Source organism: Phoenix dactylifera, chromosome 1 (assembly GCF_051530095.1).
Source record: "Phoenix dactylifera cultivar Ajwa chromosome 1, Ajwa_hap1_PhDact_Kaust_v1.1, whole genome shotgun sequence".
In the NCBI taxonomy this organism is placed as follows: Eukaryota; Viridiplantae; Streptophyta; class Magnoliopsida; order Arecales; family Arecaceae; genus Phoenix; species Phoenix dactylifera.
Window position 1 is genome coordinate 4,830,570 of NC_143190.1, and position 20,715 is coordinate 4,851,284.

At 37.4% G+C, this 20,715-nt stretch overlaps 1 protein-coding gene across 2 annotated transcripts; it reads left to right on the top strand.

The window, feature by feature from the left end:
- Window positions 1-831: 831 nt before the first annotated feature.
- Window positions 832-18,778, top strand: LOC103722740 (WD repeat-containing protein 26 homolog). 2 transcript variants are annotated; one of them, XM_039114411.2, is made up of 5 exons: window positions 832-1,219; window positions 3,263-4,187; window positions 6,134-6,235; window positions 15,597-16,226; window positions 18,333-18,778. In XM_039114411.2, the coding sequence occupies exons 2-5, from the start codon at window positions 3,393-3,395 to the stop codon at window positions 18,558-18,560; spliced, it is 1,755 nt and encodes a 584-aa protein (XP_038970339.2). In that variant the 5' UTR covers window positions 832-1,219; window positions 3,263-3,392; the 3' UTR covers window positions 18,561-18,778. The 2 variants fall into 2 exon arrangements, with proteins under 2 accessions (XP_038970339.2, XP_038970340.2); XM_039114412.2 differs by having other exon boundaries at window positions 937-1,219; window positions 3,287-4,187.
- The last annotated feature ends 1,937 nt before the right edge of the window (window positions 18,779-20,715 follow it).

Sequence of the window (20,715 nt, forward strand, 5' to 3'; positions counted from 1 at the left end):
ACTCAAAAGGCATGGCAAGATCAAGCAATAGTTAGTTAACTTTCATATTGACAAACTAAGCAATGGTTCTTTTTTTTTTTTTTTTTTGGTACAACGGCGGCTCACACTCAACGAGTATGAATACGGCCAATAAAATCAGAAAACAAAATGTTGCATAGGCTACCCAGTCGGCAGTATCGTTTGCCTCCTTGTATACATGCGTAGCCTGGTAGGAGCTGCACTCCTCCAGAAGTCAGCAATAGTTTTTTGAGCATTAGGCCCACAACTAAAAGTAGGGGCTCCTCTACAATCTATTAATTTGATCAATCACCATTGCTATGGAGCAATAACTGGGGGGTTCATGTGCCTACTCCAAGATACATCAAACTGTCACATTAATAAATTGTGAGGGCTAACATAGTTCAATAGGTGCATATGGAAGTCCATGGTGAGAAGAAAAAAAAGGTCATTTTTGATGATAATCACTTTTGCAACCTCCAATTTGGTGTTTTTCTACTTACCCAACAATAGGAAGTGAATTGCTGCATTGCATGTTGTATGGAGCATTGACATGAGGCTTAAAAATTCACCACATTAAAATTAATCCTAAGTTTTAAAGTTCTCCAAATATACATCAATAGGATAATGCAATGTACAGTGTATGTATCAAAGGTCTATAAATTCTTTGCATGTCCTCATTCAAGAGCACCACATTGACCATGTCTTTCCAAACCTAACGTGGCCTGATTCAAGTGCACCGCATTGCAAGGGATCTCTGACCTCTTTTGGAATGAGGTGGTGTCCCCTACGCCAAGCCTACCTTTTGCCTTCACGCACCCAAGATGCCTTCCTACAGTGAAACTATTCCCACCCTTCCAATCCTCCTCACGCCGTCGTATTCCCTCGCTTAAACGCCTGGTTTTATATTTTTCTCGTTTTCATCCCGTCTTTTCCTTCGCTTAGGCAAAAGCGTGAGCCGTTCGGCGAGGAAATATTACTCTATAGCCCTGGCCTAGGGAGCGTGGAAGCTTCTCTCTCTCTCTCTCTCTCTCTCTCTCTCTCTCTCTCTGAGGGCTTGGGGACTTCTCGCCTCTCCTTCATCCCTCGCCGCCTCGGTGAAATTTCTCTTGGGTTCGAGGCGGCGCGACGGGAATCGACCGAAATTGGGGGCTTTTGTGCAATTGGGCGGTTCCGATCGGGCTTGGATCCGTGAAATCTCCGTTATCGGATAATATCGGAGGTTAGGATTTGTCCGCTGGTACACGCTGTTGTGATTTTTGATGGGTTTTCTTGTTTTCATCGATTAGTTTGGGGTTCAGGTAGCTGGATTGGTTTCTGATGGGGGTTTTGTGGATTCTTGCTGCTTTTGTTGGTTGATTTGGGGAGAATTTATTGCTCGATAATGAAATTGATTGTTTTTTTGGGGGTTTCTGTTTGTTTTTGCCGGGTGTACTGCCTTTCTTGAATTAGAGTATTGCTATACTGTGGAAATACACTAGTGAGGACGATCATATCTCACGAAGAAATTGCTTTGTGTTGATAATCTTGGTAGTGTTCTGTTTGCTCTTTTAGGCATGTTCTGATGGGGCTTTATTTGGAAAACATTGATTTTAATTACATTGGAAAATGCTAATATGAAAAATATTTAGTTCAATAGAATTCGTTCTTTGCTAGGACTGAATTAATGTTTTGCATAATTTGATTGCATTTTTCATGATATGAACAATAATGCCAGTCTTGGGAAGCACTGCAAGGTCGTTCAGAAAATTGTTCTGTTGTGATTCATGATGAATTTTTTTTTTTTGTTTCTGTCAATTTCCCTTGGGCTTAACTCAGCTGGGTTTCTTAGTTCTTGACGTGGGTTTTGTAGACACTTGCTTTTTTTGTGGGGGCGGGGGGTTATTTTAGAAGGAATTTGTAGTGTGCTTATGAAATTAACGGTTTTGGCGACAGTTTTTATTTGTTTCTACTGGGTAAACTGCATTTCTTGAATTTGAGTACTGCTAATGGAAGTATGCTAGCAAACACAATCAAATCTCACAAAAGGGTATTGTGCTTGCTTTTTGGGGGATGCTCCGATGGGATATCCATTTGGATAGCTAATCATCTCCAGCATGCTTTTGTTTCTCTTTTATTTGGTTGGATAGGTAAATGTTCATTTGGAAAGTATTCTGTTCAGTAGTAGTTGTTCTTTGCCTGGGACCAAGTTAATGTGCTTACTGATTGCATTTTGTCTCGAGATGAACTATATTGTGAACTACAATGTTAGTGTGAGAAAGTGTTTGTAGGTCATTCGGAAGTTTATTTCATGCAGTTGAGCTTTTTATCCTGTTCTAGATGATGGCCAGTTTGACTTTTTTGGTGCAAGCCATCTGGTGGAGTTATGCTCTGTCATGGTGGAGAATGCAAGGAAAAAAAGGAACTAACTGGATTAAGGGTTCTTTGGTTCATCATAATCATCATTTCCATCTAGTCATTCTTTTGGGAGCAGCCATTTATTGTACCCTTTTCTGTTCATGAACTAAGGGAAAGGGTTCCTTACTAACTCTTCTCTTCCCCCTCCTTTTTGTCTCCTCTCTTGTCTTCTTCTGAAACCAAGGTTGCTGGACATAATGTTTGTCTCATTGAATGCGGTGCAGCGCTCGCTTCCCTTTTTCTATCCTGTGTGAGCTTGCTTATTAAATTATGTGCAAGGATGAAAATCCTTGCTGATCATTTTGTCCATGTTTATGCTTTTTACTGTTTCTAACATGTTAACTTATCCTTTCCTTTATTTTCTCCTTGCTGTAGTTGTCCTTTTCTGACTACTGTTTGCAAATACAAGACATGGACTGCAATGAACTATAATAATTGTAATTAAAAGTGTTTGCCAGACAGCAGGTGTTATGAATTACTTTAGAAGCTAGGATTGCTGGCCTTATGTGGGGTGGGGTGCCTTTTTCTTTTCCTTTTTTTTTTTAAATTTTAGTAAGTAATAAATGACTGTGAGTAGCACTATTTGGTCTCTGCTTTAATTTGTTTGGCCCCAAACTGCAACTTAGAGTGTGAGAATTTACCTGTGCATTAATTTGTAAATTATTTACCTGCAGATTCTTTTGATTTTATATTTTTTCCAAGTTGATCGCATGAGTTTATTTTATTTTTATTTTAAGAAAAATAGACATCTTACAAATTTTTAGTTCAAGTGATTAAGTATTGTGGATATGCCAACTTAACCTGCTTAAATTGACTAAATATTGCCTACTACATTGTGAGCTTTAACTTTCTTAACTATCTTATGCAGGGATTTCTTAATTATCTTATGCAGGGATTTCTCAATTTGCTTCTTTTGGTTCACAGCTGAAAGCAACCATCCTCTTTCTTACAGTTTATCTTTTACATAGTTGAGATATATGGGCTGACTCTAGAATTTCATGGGAGGTGTAGATGACAATGAACCACCACTAAAACGCGTGAGAGTGCCTACGGTGGAATCAGGGAGCCTTTTGAAGAACTCACCTTTTTCAGAGCCTGTCATTTCTTTGGGAGGCCCAATGGCCAGACCTTTAGCATCAGAAGGAAAAGAAGACATAATTGGTTCTAAAGGTGTTATTAAGAAAGTGGAATTTGTTAGGATCATTACAAAGGCTTTATATTCTCTTGGTTATGAGAGAAGTGGTGCAGCTTTGGAGGACGAGTCAGGAATATACTTGCATTCATCTGTGGTAAATCTTTTTAGGAAACAAGTGCTTGATGGGTATTGGGATGAAAGTTTGGTTACATTGCGGAAAATAGATCACTTGGATGAGAATATTCTGAAGTCTGCATCTTTTTTGATATTAGAGCAAAAATTTTTTGAACTTCTGGGGAAGAATAGAATTATTGATGCTGTAAAGATGTTGAGAAGTGAGATTACTCCTCTTGGCATCAAGAGAGAACGGGTACACGAGCTTTCTGGTTGTATTGTTTCTTCTTCAAAGCTTGCTTTACTTGGATTTGCTAATGTGGGTACAGAGACTGCAAACTCACGGATGAAGCTGCTAGAGGAATTGCAGAAGTTGTTTCCCCCCACAGTTATGATACCCGAGAGGAGGTTGGAGCATCTGGTTGAACAAGCTCTGAATGTGCAGCGTGATGCTTGTTATTTCCACAATTCATTGGATAGTACACTGTCCCTATACACTGATCATCAGTGTGGAAAGGAGCAGATACCTTCTCAAACAACACAGGTTAGCACTTAGCTATGATGGTCAATTATTTCATAGCTTGTGTTATTGCATTTTTGTGGAAACTAGTCTCGACTCGTATTTCCTGACCAGTTGGTCTGTGCATCATGCTTCACAAGCTGTATAGATTTCTCTTTGTTTTGTAATACTTTGGCTGATAGTCCATTCACTTCTGTTGGTGATCAATATGCAAATGATTGAAGTTGATTTAAAGTCTAAATATGTAGAAGGTATGATTTACAACACATCCTTGGGCAGGTCAAATGTTAAATTATGTACAATCCTTTTCTAAACTTTGGGAAGTCAAGCCTTAAATACTTCTCCCAAAAGTAGCTGCTATTTGATTAATATAGTATTCAAAAATGTCATCTAATGATTCTGTTAATTTAACAATTTTCATTTATTTATAATGAACTCATGAATTGATAGAACATGAAATTGTTATAAGATCCTTGCTAAAACAAATGGGGAAAATGACTTTTATTATTTCGGTATAGTAATAAAATTTTTGTTGAAGTATATCTTCCAAATTCTTTTATGACTTTAATTATTGTATAATCTTGAGACATGAGAGTAGGTGGGTGCTGTCTAGTCATATGATTAGGCTCCTTTTATCTTCTTTCAGGTAATGTATGAGTTGGAGGGGAAGCATTGAGAAACGATTTTAGATTTACTAATAATGGTTAACTCAGAACAGATTTTAACTCTATGATCTTAAAATCTTTTTTTATTACATTTCTTAGATAGTTAGATGTTTACTTGCTCTTCAGCAAATTGACTCGCAAGCTTGTGAGGAGCGTAGTGCAATCTATTATGCATTTATGGACATATGAATTCTTGGTTGTAACTTAATTGCTTATATTTTGTTGATTTGAGATATGTAGAGGAGTTGAACCTTTTCTTTATGGTTGATATAGTGAAATCGGTTGCCAATTCTATTGAGAATTCATATATTTTGCTGTGAGGATTATAGAGAATGGAGCTAAGCAGAGAAACTAAAACATGGCATCAGCTTCATATTCCATTCAGTTAGTTTTGTGACAAATTCATCTTGTCTTTAAACTGTTATGGGTTTTGACAATGTAATAGTCATATGCATATTTTCTTGTTGGATGTATGGTAAATCTTTAAGGACAATCTATATTAGAGATGTGAAGAAAATTTGGAAAAGCTATTAATATGGAGTAAATATATAACTTTAAAAGTTCCCTCAGATGGTGTCTCTATGTGTTTTGTTAGTCAGGGTTCTGTCTTTTTCCATTTTCACTTTTCCTCGTAAGCTTAAGGGGTCATCATAGTTGCATGTGCATTTATCTTAACACATCATGCCCATATTCTTTTCATCACTTGTGAACGAAGTTGATAAGTGCACATAGAACTCTTTATGGTGTGATATGCATACTATGAGATTCAAATAACTTAACCATTTTTTTAGATTCTGATGAACATTGGACTGGAGCTGACATGTTGGATGCCAACGATTCTTGTCTCATCAATTTTGTGTTGCCTTATGGACCTGTAGTGTATCATTACAAGTTAGAGAAAATTTTATGATTGGTTCTTTGCCTCATGTTGACGTTTTAAAAATTGTGTTGAGTTGTGTTGGAATACCACCCAAGGTAATATAGGCAGGAGCATGCCTGCCGTGAAACCAAAGGTGAAAATTGATGTGTTGGAATTTTATATTATCAGTTGCATAGTTTGCATTATGCAATAGAGGATTGACCTAAGAATCTCCTATACGCAATGAAGAACCTTTCAAAACCTCCCTACTACTTGAGACAACCCATTGAAAACATGGCCCTGTTAAGAATCCCATGCTAGAACTTCCACTCGATATTTCTACCTCAACAAGGGTTTATTCACTTATACTGATTTCAATTTTTCACTCATTGGTGCGGAAGCTTTAGTATGCTAATTTACTGATTTTGTCACTTGCATGGGTACAGGTACTGTTTGGACACCATGATGAAGTATGGTTTTTGCAGTTCTCAAATAATGGGAAATATTTAGCATCATCATCAAGTGATGGATCTGTTATTATATGGGAGGTAACTTTTTAGTTTTGGATGTTGATTTGATATTGTGCAATTATTTCCAGTTTTATGTAAGCTTGGTGACAAAAATTTGTCACTTGGTCTAGCGTCATAGCATGCATTTAGAAAGTTACATGTGTTGCCTTTAACAAATGCTAACACATGGTCTATTGCCTAGTTTTTGTCAAGGATATATGAGAGTAAACATGATAATTTCCTGTAAGTTAGCTTGTTTGATTTCTAATTAGTTGGCTAGATAACTATGTTAAGTTGTCAATATTTTGGTTTGAACTTTGGTGTATTACTTGTTTTAGCTGGAACTTCTGGAACTTTGACAGTGCAGTGCAGAAATTTGATATTGCGATGGCAATTGGCGAATAAAATGTATTTTCTCATGTTTTTTATTGTACTTTCGGAGTTTTTTTTAAGATAATTTTTGGAGTGGGATTTAAAGTGCTAATTTGAGTGAGATTAGTTTAAGAGAGTCCTAGTTTAGGTATATGCTGGGTTGGGTAAGTGATAAAGTTGTTACGATTTGAATTACTGGTCTTTTAGGTGTCTTTCAAGATAGGGTATTGTGGGGTTCCAAGTTTTCCGTTAGAGAAAATTTTGGGAAGTTAGTTTTTTGGTTATTAAGATTAATAGTCTACTCGTGAAACAAGGCATACGAGATTAGAGAATGGCTTATTATTCTGGCTCAGAAAATCATTGTATGTGAAATTGTTGAATGCATGACAAATTGCTGACTGGCCAGTTATGGGCCCTCATATCCCTCTTCCTCTTCTCAATTTCTTCTTCTCTATTCTACTGTCTCTTTGTTTCATCTAATTTCAAGTCCTTGTTTGATTTCCTTTTACTTTATCGTATAAACAAGAGCATTCCATGCTCGAGGCTCCTGCCACTGCAGGGTCTGGGGAGCGTTAGATGTACTCAGCCTAGGGGCTGGTTGCTGAATTTTATTTATGGGTCAAGGTCCTCTTGTATAGTCCAAAAATTCATTAGAATATTGCTTCTTCCATCACCATCACCTAAAGCCTAGGGCAGATTATTTGAATCATTATTTGATATTAATAACCAAATTTTCTCTCTTCTTCCTGATTCTTGAAAGCTAGACAATGAACAAAATACTTTATTTTCAAATCCAGTTTAAACTCATTCATAGGACCTTCAACATGTATGCAGGTCATCCTTAATTTGTCTTACATCACATCAGGCTTGGCTTTTGCTTCAAGACATTTATAATCATGAATATGTAAATTATCAGCTTGCACTCATTCTTGCTGAGAACATATTTTTCTCCACCACTATTATCATGCATGAGTTTTGCAAGAATTTTGAATTTTGAACCGTCTAAGTTGGTCATGAAGTAGTTAAAATCCTTCTATTATTACTCATCTCAACCTATCAGATTGTCAGCTTGACTGAGGCAATGCTTTGGAGTAAAATGTCCTTATTTTGATCCAAAGCTAAAATGACCAAAATTTTGTTGCTTCTAGTGAATTTGGCAATTACAACTGGATAAAATGGTATGAGCTATATAAGCCTCTCCCCGTGCCCCCCCCCCCCCCCCACCACCCAAAAAAAAAAGAAAAAAAATCTCTGTGTGTTTTAAAATCTTTCATGGTATTTCCACGTTCATGCACTACAGCAAGGTCATTCATAATATTATGGTGTGTACTAATTTTATTCATTTCGTTACATATATGCACGGACCTCTCTCTCTCACACACCATATATGTAGAGTGTATCAAGAAGCATGGATTGAACTATTTGTATTTGTCACTTTTGCCCTTCTTAGAATCATTCTTTTGAATGTTGACGTCTTAAATTTATACAATGAGAAGGCAAGGCAAAAACTGGAAAAGAACCCCAATCAGAATTTCATGACAGATCAAACACTTCCATTCCAACTTCCCTCTTATCCCTCCTTCTGACATACTTATCCATCATTACGCAAATCATTCAGGACAACTCGCCCTTTACCTCTTTCACCTCTTTCTTCCCCTGGCTAAACTGAAAAACTCCGGGTATCTATATTGCTCTTTTTTCCCCTTCCTGCATGTAACCTTTTCTCTCTCTCTCTCTTGGCCTACAACATTACATTTTGTACATTTTCTCAAATTCATTTTAGTATTCATTTTTCTAAGTTAATGTTCATTGACTGTGCACAGAGAGTATCACTCTGAAAAAATGGCTTGGATCTGAACATCTTTTGTGCTTGCTTCATCTCTGTAAATCTTTGTAGTTAACCCTTTCTCTATTCCCCCTCCAAGTTTCCTAATTGGAATCTTTGTACATATGTATATACCAGATGCATTAGCTTGTGCCTGTGCAGAAACTTGAGTAGATCCTCGGCTTTAAGAATTGGATGTTAGATAGAATAGCTGTGAATTTTTAGCTCTGATTGGATGTCAAATAGTTAACCAGGGGGTAGGTACTTTTTAAGTCCAAGTTGCCATACCTTGCTCAGTTATCCATGGGTTATTAATATCACTTATTTGGTTGACATTTGAGGTTTAGCACATTAAGTTATGGAAAATGTAAAAATGTAAAGAGGAAGAAGAGAGAGAGAGTTCTGTGGATTAATCATACCCTCCCATGATGCTCTTTTTGCGGCATTGGCTGGCTATCTTTAATATCACCTTTTGCTTGCATTTGGCTGGTTAAGTGAAAAACCACCCCTGAACCAATCCCTAAACATCATCCATTTAGAGCTACCGAGCCTTACTTTAAATGCTTCAAATTAATCATGATTTCAAAATATATTATGTAAATTTAAAAAGACTGATTGAGTGCTTGTAGATTTGTTGAGCATACCCATAACACCTTTTAAAATTTTCTTTGCTAAGAATAACAATAATATTTGTGGAACTTGAATTATAATAAATTATTTTCTTTTGAATTTAAAACGCATTTGCAAAAATATAACCATTCAATTTTTATTGCTTTTTTATTTCATATAGTTCAGGGAAAGCATATTTTTATGTATGTATGTATATGTGTATATCTATATATTTACATAATATACACATGCACATGGTTGAGAGGAGTAGATACGCACTCCCCTTGAGAGGAGCAAAGTCCATCTTATGTAAGTAGAGTATGAAATTTTTGAACCATTTAGGATTCTGTCTAATCCTTAATAGTAGGAACGTTTTGTTTAGGATGGTGTACTTGCTTAAATCTCCTCAAAAACTCATTCTTGCACTTGCTTTTTAAGTATTTTCTTATTTAAAATTCAAGAGACCAGCTTCTTGTACCTATGTTGGGCCCAATTCTGGTAAGTTGTAATCATAATATCTAAATCATACTAATATTTTTGGGTTTGATTATTGAAGATTGAATGTAGAATCAAGTTCTAATGCATTCATAAATAGATGATATTCTAAAGTTATCTAAAAGTTCAAATTCATAGATAGAAGTTATCATATGACTGTTCATATTGCGACAATGTTCTATGATGGGTGATCCATATAAAAGAATATTTTATAAGTTCAGCCAGATTGAAGGCACATTATGTGTCATATAATCTTTATATCTTGTACCAACAAAATGTAGCAAGGTTCGCTATTTCGGTATCGGACTTCATACTAGTACCATTTTATTGCAGTGTCAATACACCTAGTATGGAGGCCAGTTTGGTGTATAGAGTGTTGATACGCTCGCTATATCACATACCGGTTCGGTGCTGATATGGTATGTACGGTCGATATGTATGGTACAGTCGGTAGATACCAGTACCAATTGGTACAGCAAACCTTGAAATATAGTCTTTATGTCAAGATTTGAAGATGATTTATGGTACATTCATTTGTGAAAAAAAACTTGTATATATCACATATGTTGGAAGGAAGGATGGGACGTGTGTAAGAGCTACTGTAGGAGCTTATAATCATTTCTTTCTATGAACATGACTTGGAGAAATAGCAAGATGGTAGCACTTAGTATTTTCTTTTTTCTTTTTGTTTTTATAGCAAGCCTATCCCCATGCTTGTGGTACAAGCTTGTTGGCTAAATTCTATGGTAACCGGGTACAATACTCAAAAGCACGTTGTACCAAGCATGCTGGACGAACATGATGGAAAAGTCATATTACCTTAATTAAATTACAATTTCGTTATAAGTTCGACCAGCCCTAGTTGTACCTTTTTGCCTCTTCCGACGGGTAATTGTTATGTAATGGCCCAATACATATCTGATTACCATTTCGTATAGTTCCACCTAAATTTGCAAATGAACTCTTTAAACCGTCATACGCACAACCTTATTGCTAGAGTTTGAGCCCAGTGGGCATATTATGTTTGGTTAATGCCCTGTTATTCTCCATGTGTCAATTCACAGGAACACACTATTATAACCTTTACCAAACTGCTGTAAGCTTCATCATTATTGAATTCCACCCTGCCATTTTTTTGGGTAGATTCTAATTTATGTTGCTCATTTTTGTCCTTTTCTCTTAGATTTCCTTTATGACTTCATTCTAAAATTTTTGTAAGTTGTGGCTTCCGATAAATTCAATGTGTTCTAGTGTTCTCACTTCTTTCAGATATCTTGCAATTCTTTTTTTTCTAATTAGCCATAAGTCATCGGAAACAAATTGAAATCTGTCTTCTTTATTGATGTATCTATCCATTCTTGAACCCCCTACATCAAATTGAATTCCATAAATGCAAGAATGTAAAGCTTATGTTGCCAAAAGAGAGGACGGGCAACAGACTTTTCATTTTGCTGCATAATATTCCAAGCGGGTTTCTGGGGTTGTGCTAAGAGAACAGGGAGAGATAATATAGGATAAATGGAATTTTCTTTTTAGGGGGGAGGAGGGGGGGAGAGAGAGAGGTACTATGCAGCAAAAGGTGCCAATCTCAATGACCATCTTGTTGGTCAGTTACAATGTTTTGTGGTATACATGACCTTTTGCTGTGTACCTTTCGGAACAAAATCCCCCTCCCCATGGAAACCACCCCAAATCATGCATCGAAGATTTGAATCACTGACATAACTGAAGACAAGAGAGAAAAGAAAAAGGACTAGGTGCATCAGCAGATTTGGTAAGTAGCCCCTTTCTAAGCAGATTTGGTAAAAAAAAAAAAAGCTGCTGATGCAATTAACTGTATTCTCTGGTGCACTTTTTTTTGCTTATACTTTTCGCATTAGACTAGTAGTAATAGGTTTAGCAGATGTCGTCTTGAATCTAAAGCTATGAAAAAATAACAGATAAGAAGATTTTAGTTGATTGTAGGTGTTAGCAGTTAAAAAGAAATATAGTCTCGATTCAATGTCTGTGAAAAATTATGATGTAATCAAGTGACTATAATGGCCAAATGTTCTGGTTTTGCAGCTCTAATTGTTAAGATGCTTGGTTTATTCATCCTCCAATCCTCCAAATGCTTTTTTGATTGCCTCATGTGGGTTTTAGCCCCAAATGCTATTAAGCAACTCATGCAGCATAGGATTTCCATTATGGCATGTTGTTGCTTCATTCCTCTACATTCTTCCATATCCAGTATCAGTCTATGATGACACTCGCTGTAAAACATACTAAATTTTAGCATGTGCATTGCATGTGGGAGAAAGCATGGATGGATAACTGGTCCTTATGACTGTTCAACTTCTCATTAGATTGATGTATGAGAGTCCAACTTATATCATTCCAATTCTATCCCATTCGGGGTTTTTTCGTTTTCTTCTTTGGATTCTCAGTGCGTGGCCGTCCATCTTTCCTCACCCATGTTGATCTGGCATCCCCCCATCTTCTCTCACATGCTCATCAGTGGAAGGGTATTTGAGTCAGCAACTTTTCATGGGAAATCAGCTTTTTGCATCTGATATATGAATATGGCTGCTCTCTCTCTCACATGCCTAAGCCCGTGAGATGTTTGAATGATCACATTAGATGACTGATGATTTGTCTTGGGGACTTTACTTAATGTCACAGTATAAATTCTGTCCTGGTGCTTAAGGTATTCATTGAACATCATATTGAATGTTTAGTACCTTAAAAATAGTATGCAAAACTAATAATACATATTTATATTATCCCTGTTGTTGGAGCAACTTTATGGTAGACCCATCACTCCATGCATGGATGGAGCCAGAATTATATTCTTTCTGGGTGCATGTCTGTGTGTGTCTCTATTGTTTTCTTTTTTTGTTTTTCTTTGTGGTGGAGGGGGGGGGGGGGGGGGGGGGGGTACAAAGAAAGGGAAACATAAATGAAATAACATGATTATAGTAACTTCTCTGTGGCTTTATAAATAGCATGTCTAAACAATTGTAATTTTAATAGGGGCCGGTATCATGATATATGCATTATTCTTTTTTTAATCTTAAATTATTAATGTGTTCTACAACCGCCATTGATAATTACAAAAGAATATAATTGCGCTAACATGAAAATGATGACTATCATTTAAATTCTTGAGTGCACATCACTAACAAATAGTGTGGGCTATGATTGTTAGATAACTGTGTTGTATTTGTCATAATGCAAATATAACACTTAAAGTTAATAAATTATACATGCTTTTCAATTATAGTTAATATGACGTGTAACTGAGGAAAGATAATTAAAACTTTATTGACAATTAAATAAAAAATAAGTTATGTGTGCGATTTGAATAAATATATTGGTTCTTGAAACTAGATATATGCTGCGTTACTTGGACATTCATGTCCAACTCCTAGAAGCCGTGTTGGATATATTTCATAATGGAAATACATTAAACATCTGAAAAACCAAGGAATGTTGTACTATCTTGAACCACCTGGTTTGGCATGTACCAAGCTATATCAAGGGCGGACCGACACGGTTCCGCCTGTTGGTTCGAGAAATCGGTGAGGGAGGGGGAGAGGAGAAGGAAAGAGAGGAAAAAAGAGAGAGGGAGAGGGAGGGAGAGAGAGGGAGAGGGAGGGAGAGAGAGACCAAGACAGGAAGAAAGAGGGGGTTTTCGAACCCCCATTGCCAGCTCTTTGAATGCACGAGCTAATAGGCTTAAACAACGAAATCCGCTCCAATGCATGAGAATAGGGAGCTTTCGAAGCAAAACAGGAGCTTCACCCCTGTTTTCATGCACCGAAATCCGCTCCAATGCATGAGAATAGGAGCTTCCCTTGCTCGGCTTCTCTCTCCCTTGCTCGGCTTCTCTCTCCTCCCTCCCTCTCCCTTTCTCTCCCTCCTTTCCTGTCCCTCTCTCTTTCTCCCTCTCTTTCCTTCTCCATCTCCCCCTCCCTCCACCTCTCTCCTCCCTTCCTCCCTCTCCCTCGCCCTCTCCCTCCTTTTGTCTCTCTCTCTCTTCCTCTCTTTCCTTCTCCCTCTTCTCCTCCCTCACCGGATTTGTTGTCTCGATACAGGCTTGGAATGGAATAGCATGATTGCGTGCCATACCAAACTACCGGGCAACTGGTACGAGTCTGGTACTAGCATAGCAAATCTTATGGAAAACTGATCAAATTTTTTATTGCAATTTTTTGGAATTTGGTAGATGGTCAGACTCTTTCAAGTTTCAACAAAGAGCTTAGTCCTCAATAATAATGTTAAAAAAGTAAGCTTTTGTTCTTTTTCGAGATGTTAAGGATGTAGGTTCTAAAATAATTTTGCAAATGGTTATTTTCTCTAAAATCCTTAAGCTAATTGGGAATTTTGGATAGCAACATGCATATTGAAACATAATGAATAATATATTCACTTTTTAATATAAAATACTTATATGTATTTTAGTTAAAATCATTTTTCTATGTATCCATGTAGCTCTTTTTTCTCTCTTGCTGTCTGAGTCTGGTTCTCATGTTAGTGCCATGCAACACATCATATATGTGGATAAGAATTAGGCTAGCTAATTTTTATCATTATAAAAAAAACCGAATATCTTGTTGTTCTGATAAACACTAGAAATTGGACATGTGTAATGCTTGTTTGAGTGAAAAATAAAACAAAACTTTAAACTGCATCATCTAAGAAACAGTAACAAATTTATTTATAAAATTAAAATTATATTTTAGAAATTAATTATTGATTTGGAAGAATTATATCTTTAAATCATATTAGGTTTCCAAAAAAAATCTTTCCATGTTTTTGTCAGATGATCTTTTTAAAGAGTACTTTTCAATAATACAATTTGATTTGGAAGAAATCTGTCTCTATTTTTGTCAGGTTGGGTTTTCAAAAGCAACACAAAATATCTCCATGGTTCTTCCTTTCTAACGGTCGTAATTAATGAGAGGATAATTTGTATATTATAGAAAAGTGGAAGGGTATTTGTGGCATAAAAATGACAGAGAGAACCTAGAGAGAAGATTGCTTTATTTAGAAACTGTCATTTTTTTTAAATATAATAGATATAGATCCAATAAGGTGCCCTATGGTGCATGAGATTATGGGATCTATAAGCATGGCATAGTTAAAAGACGGAAAAAGAGAATAAAAACTTTTTTTAAAAAAAGTAAAAGATCTAATCTTTATAATTCTAAAAGAAGAATGCTAAACTATGTAGAGACAAACATCTATCATAGAAGAAGACAGTCCATGATAAAATGAGGAGTTGTGCATGAGAGATGGTTAGTTTCTGCGTATCTCCTTGGATTTGGCTGTTTGATAAGCATTAGCTTTGTAAGTTTGATAAGATTCTTAGCTTATAGGATTGGGATTTTAAATTACATATCAAAGGATTTAAAGAACTTTCTATAAGTACACAACAATCCACCATCAGTTATCAAGAGACCCATATAAAAGGAGTCGAAGAACTTTAAATCTCGCTGAATACTTGGTAATGTGTGAAGTTGGGTAAACACTAAATTTTAGGAGGTGAGAGCAATACACCTTCCCCCACACCCCCCACCCTCCATGGGCACTCTCTTTCATCCTTGGCTGCTGACTCCATGTGAAACTGGAGTTATGTCACAGGAGTTATTAGTATATTGAACTTCAATTTGAGTTTGATGATTTCATCAGGTTTAAGAAAACTTGTAAAAAATTCTTAACTATTTGCAAATACCTTGATTCTTATGTCATCCTGTTCCCCCTGATAATAAATGTATATCGACTTAGATCTAATCATCTGTTCCTTTGGACACTTAATTTTGGCCATTTTGCCCAGAATCTTCATGCTTTTAATTGCTTAGCTGGCTTTCCTTGATACACCATAGCTGCTGGACTTGCTTTTCCTTATAACCAGATCTAATTCAATTTTTGCAAGTTATATCAGTTATTTCTTTAAGTGACAAGGCCCTGCATGTCTTGATAGGCTTTAAGAGAGCTAGTATTTATTCAGAAAGAAAGCTTTTTTTGGTCAAAGAAATGATTTGATTTTATCTCATCTATTTTGGAGGCGAAAGGTGGAGTCTCTTATTTAATGATTAGTGTTGTGCAAAATTTTAGGTTCATGAAGATGGAAGAATTTCATTGAAGCATAAGCTAACTGGTCATGACAAACCTGTCATAATGGTTGCCTGGAGACCTGATGACTGCCAGCTTCTCTCCTGTGGCATGGAAGAGGTCGTCAGGCGCTGGGATGTTATCTCTGGAGAATGCCTCCATGTATATGAAAAAAGTGGGCTTGGTCTTATTTCTTGTGCTTGGTTCCCAGATGGAAAACAGTTGCTTTGTGGTGTAACTGACCAGAACATCTCCTTGTGGGATTTGGATGGAAAAGAACTGGAAAGTTGGAAGGGGCTGCGAGCAACTAGAACATCAGATATTGCTGTCACAAAAGATGGCAAATGGATTATAAGCATGTGTAGGGAGACTGCCATATCTTTGCTTGATAGGGAAGCAAAACGAGAACATCTCATTGAAGAGGAGCAAACAATTACTACATTCTCACTCTCGAAACATGATAAGTTTTTGCTGGTAAATCTTCTAAACCAAGAGATCCATTTGTGGAGCATAGTTGGTGAGCCAATGCTTATAGCCAAATATAAAGGTCACAAGCGTAGCCGACTTGTAATAAGGTCCTGTTTTGGGGGATATGAGCAGGCATTTGTTGCAAGTGGAAGTGAAGATTCACAGGTATGAAATGCATGGCACATTTATATTGTTTTCTGATCCTTCAGTCTCTATTTGGTACTTTATCAATAATTGTCCAGTCTGAACTCCACGATATGTCAATCTTATGCATCGTCATAAGTTTGTTTTGCATTTGTCCAATGAGCTAAATGAGGTGGCTTAATATGTTTTCTGTTGTTTAGATACCTCATGCCGGGGCTGAAAGAGGTTATTTATCAATTGCTTTTAGCTTTAATAACTAATATGATGGAGAAAAAAAAACATCAATAAGGAGTAGAAATACCAATATGCTTTCATGAACTTTTGTAGGCATCAAGATATCAGTTCTAGTCGAGAAACTGAACTCAATAGTCAATAAACTACTCGGAGATACCCGAATTATATAGTTCCATTCTTCTTCTTTGCCTTGGCAGGAGTCTATAATTTGACCTGTTGATCTCTTCACATGCCTAAAATAGCAGGCTTCGGATAAGCCTTGACTGCATATGTGACCATGACTGCCTTTGTATTTAACTCCATGCCCTCTAGCATTCCTCTTGTATTAGGTGAAGGAACACCTTCTTCTCCACTTGTGCAAACTTTACCAATGCACAGTCTTATTCCATCTCTTAAATGCCACAAAGAAGTTTCGTTAATGTTTTAGATACCAGTGGGACAGTAGGGCGTCCCACCATCTCAACTGTATGGATGGGATGAGTTGGGAATGGACTTGGGAAATGGACTGGGAAGGGATGGGACATCCACCATCTCAAATGTCAGGATGCCAATACGGGGCACCATGTTCCATGAAAAAACCAGGACATTCTCATCCTATGGTATTTAAAACCTTGCTTTCCTTATTGTTTCCAACAAATGAACCATATGTACATCACTTTGTTGAGGAGTTGAGCTTCCATTTCATCAACTCTGTATTTTCCTTTAGGATGAAGCTGAAACGGCTTCCCGCCCACTGCACTTCAGTTCTATATTTAAATTTCTATGAACCTTAACATCTTTTTGGTTTGGATGTGTTTTCCAATATTATTTCTTTAATGACAACTAACATAGAAATTTGAAATAAGAAAATTCCTATTTCTTCTTTTTTGGTTGGGAGATTTAAATACTTCCAGAGAGGTTGAGCCTTGGTGACGGTAAGGTTGGGCTATTGTGACTTGGAGGTCATGAGTTTGAAATTTAGAAACAATCTCTTAGTATGTGGTGGTAAGATGACCCTCTCCAGATCTTGCAATGGCGAGAGCCTCAGGGCTGGTTATATATATATATACTTCCAGATATGATTCCATAGGGACTGTGTTGCTGTGCAAGCTGCTATAAACATGTTATCATCCTTAAGTCCTGTTCAACATCTTGAACAGTACTCTGTATAGGAGATGTGCCTTTGATAGAGTAACCCCCTGTTTGGAAGTCCTTTTAGCAATTCTGCATAAGAACTTCCATGTCTGGGTTTTGCTGTAAAAGTCCTTAAAGCCTTTCCAAATTATTTGGTGATTCATTCATCTCAGCCAACCAATTCTGAGCCAATTCACATTGATAATCCTTCCTCTCTAAGAGGCGATATTGGTTTGTTCTTGTTTCTCTCATCAACAAGTACGCTCTCTTCCCATCCACAATAAGGAGTATCTGAAGACCCCATATTTGTGTTTGAACTGTGAATTCTTCATTTACTCAGTAGTTGAAGTAACTTTTTTATAAAGGAGTCACAAGATGCCAATAATTGGAGAAAAGTTTGATTCTCTGACCACTTGTGGTTTTGAATGACCAACATGCTTGTGTTGACAGCTGGACTTATTTATTTGTTTTGTGTGTGTAACATTTTGGTATTAGTCCATTGAAGACATTTCGATCTAACACAAATCCAGTGACTTTTCTTGTGTGATGGCAGTCAGATAGTAAATACCTTTCAGAGATAAGTTTTGTTGATTTATTTTTTCTCTGTTACCTACCGAAAACATTGTACTGATGCATAAATTTGATTCCGAAAGTAAATTTTTCTTGCATCTTCCATGCACTTTTCTTTTGATTGCAGATGGTTGCATTTCCATACTTGTCCCTTGATGTAGGATTTTTTTTTTCCCTTCTCTCATCAATGACGCAATATCTGCAATACAGGTGTACATATGGCACCGGGCCAGTGGGGATCTCATACGGGCATTACCTGGGCATGCCGGTGCCGTCAACTGTGTCAGCTGGAACCCATCAAATCATCATATGTTGGCATCAGCTAGTGATGACCATACAATACGTGTATGGGGATTAAACAGGGTTAACCTGAAGCGGAAGGACGCTGGTTATCATTGCAACGGAGTGGTCCACCAGTGCAATGGAAACAGAAAATGAACATGCAAATATGGAGCATGGAGAACTTTAAAAGGAATTTCTTTGATCATTCCTTCATTGACTGTACATTCTTTTACTTGGTTCTTTCGTGACATGCATAGCAGACGAGGCCTGTAAATATAAGGCCGCTATCTCTGCCAATAAATCGTGTACTTCGACTCTTTTTCAGTCTGTCCATTTATTTTCCTAATCGAATCAGTCTTCTTGTTTCGTGCTTATTTAATGATTTTCTTACATTTTCTTCTAGGTGATATTTTGTTCTTGGTTTCCTCACGGGTGGTGTTTAAATCTAAAGCTTTGCATGTTTTGGCCTCCGGAAAAATTTTAGTTTCATCTTGCTATTTGATCGAATTGTACTTGCAACTTCTTGGGTTTAGAAATTTTTAATTGGGTTTACTATATTGATCTGATGTGATCCTATAGCTCGTCCACCACCTGATGTTGTTAATGAGCCATTCCAAATAGCGAAATATGTTTTTTTTTGGTTATTTCTTTGAATCACATCTGGTTGCTTTTTAATTTTTCTCTATAATGTTATGGTTGGGTAGAGTTGAATCTTAACAATTGCCGTCCACCTCGGTTACCATCCTCATCGGTGCTGAGGAGGTCATGATCGTAATGGATGTATGAGAACCCGCCAGATTGAACACATCTTGGATTAAAGTTGGCAAGCTCATCCAACTTTAGTTTAAGATTCAAAAAAAAAAAAAAAAATGAAGAGAAAGGATCGAAATTGAGGAACCGCGGTCCTCTGCCCAAATTTTCAGATGAGGCCATGATGATTATGCCATCGGAGGCTGTATGAATGGCCATCGGCGGCTGGGACTGTTGATATGATTGTCGGCTATTGGAGCTATTGCCAATCGCCTGTTGGCCGTATCCTTTCATTGATCAAGCTTAATCTTTTTGAGTTCATTTAAATCTTCTTCATCTACTTGCGATTGATCACCACCAAAAACCTTCCTCGCTTCCTCCATTTCTTCCTCATCTTCGGTGGCTGCCATGTCGTTGTAGCCGAGCATTGCCACCTGAAACTCCTCTTTCACTCTTTAGATTTTTGTGTGCTCTGTTTTTCTTGTTTGAGTATTGCCACTACTAATCTCGTCAGAATCCAACTTCATTGACGAAGGTTCGTCGCCATTGCCACTCACTAGTAAGCCTTGCACCCTCTTGCTGCCCCTATTTGGCCAAAGAAGGCGCAACCAAGGTAGCTAGGGGCACTGCTCCTTTCTTCCTCCTTTGCCCTATTTTTTATGCATGCGGTTGGAGCACTGCTGCACAGCATGGGCCGTGGCCACCACGCGAAGGAATTACCTATTCTGAATCGGAACAAGAAAGAGCTCATAACCACTGCTTGTGAACAGCTCTCCTCAACTGAAGGCGCACCTATTGTTACTAGAAGTCTAGTCTCTCTCAGGGACTCTTTCGATCTCGAACTAACCAAATGAAAAAGCCAATGAATAGAGGCGGCAATAGAAGATTCAAGACTGATAACAAGACTCCCTTCGGAATAGGCAAGACTACGGGATTACGAATCGCAACATAAGGATGATTCAGAGAAAGATTCACCTCTGGCAGATTGGAGGAGAGATTCCACTTTTGCATTAAGATATACCGCTTGGGGACTTTTTCCCCAACGAAATGACCCAAGCCTCGTTTGGGGGAACTAAGGTTGAGGTGCCCCCACTCTCCTCCTTCAATCGGGCGGTAGAAGACGCTAGGGAGCTGTGTCACCTTGGTCCTCCTTTTCGCTCTTCTTACCTCCTGCTAGACTTGAACCCAAACTATTTCTTTGTCAAATTAATATTTTTTCCCTTTATTTTACCTATTTCCGTCAGCCCCTGCTGCAATGGCCGCTACTGCCAGCAACTTTCCAATCTTGTTACCATGCTGCCGGATCCTCGGCACCCTCAGCCTCTTCTATCCCTCCTCTTCTCTCTCTTCCTATTCTCCATTTTGTCCCTCTTTCTTCTTCTTCCTTTAATTTCTTCCTTTTCTTCCAATTTTTTATTAATTATTCTTTTCTGAAAAAAACATCCTTCTCTCCTTGTTTTTCTTCTCAAACTCATGGATTAGACACAATGATTTATATAGTCACCGATGAACCAAACCTAGGCCTTTGATTGAACCTCAACCGAGGCGCTCTCTCTCTCTC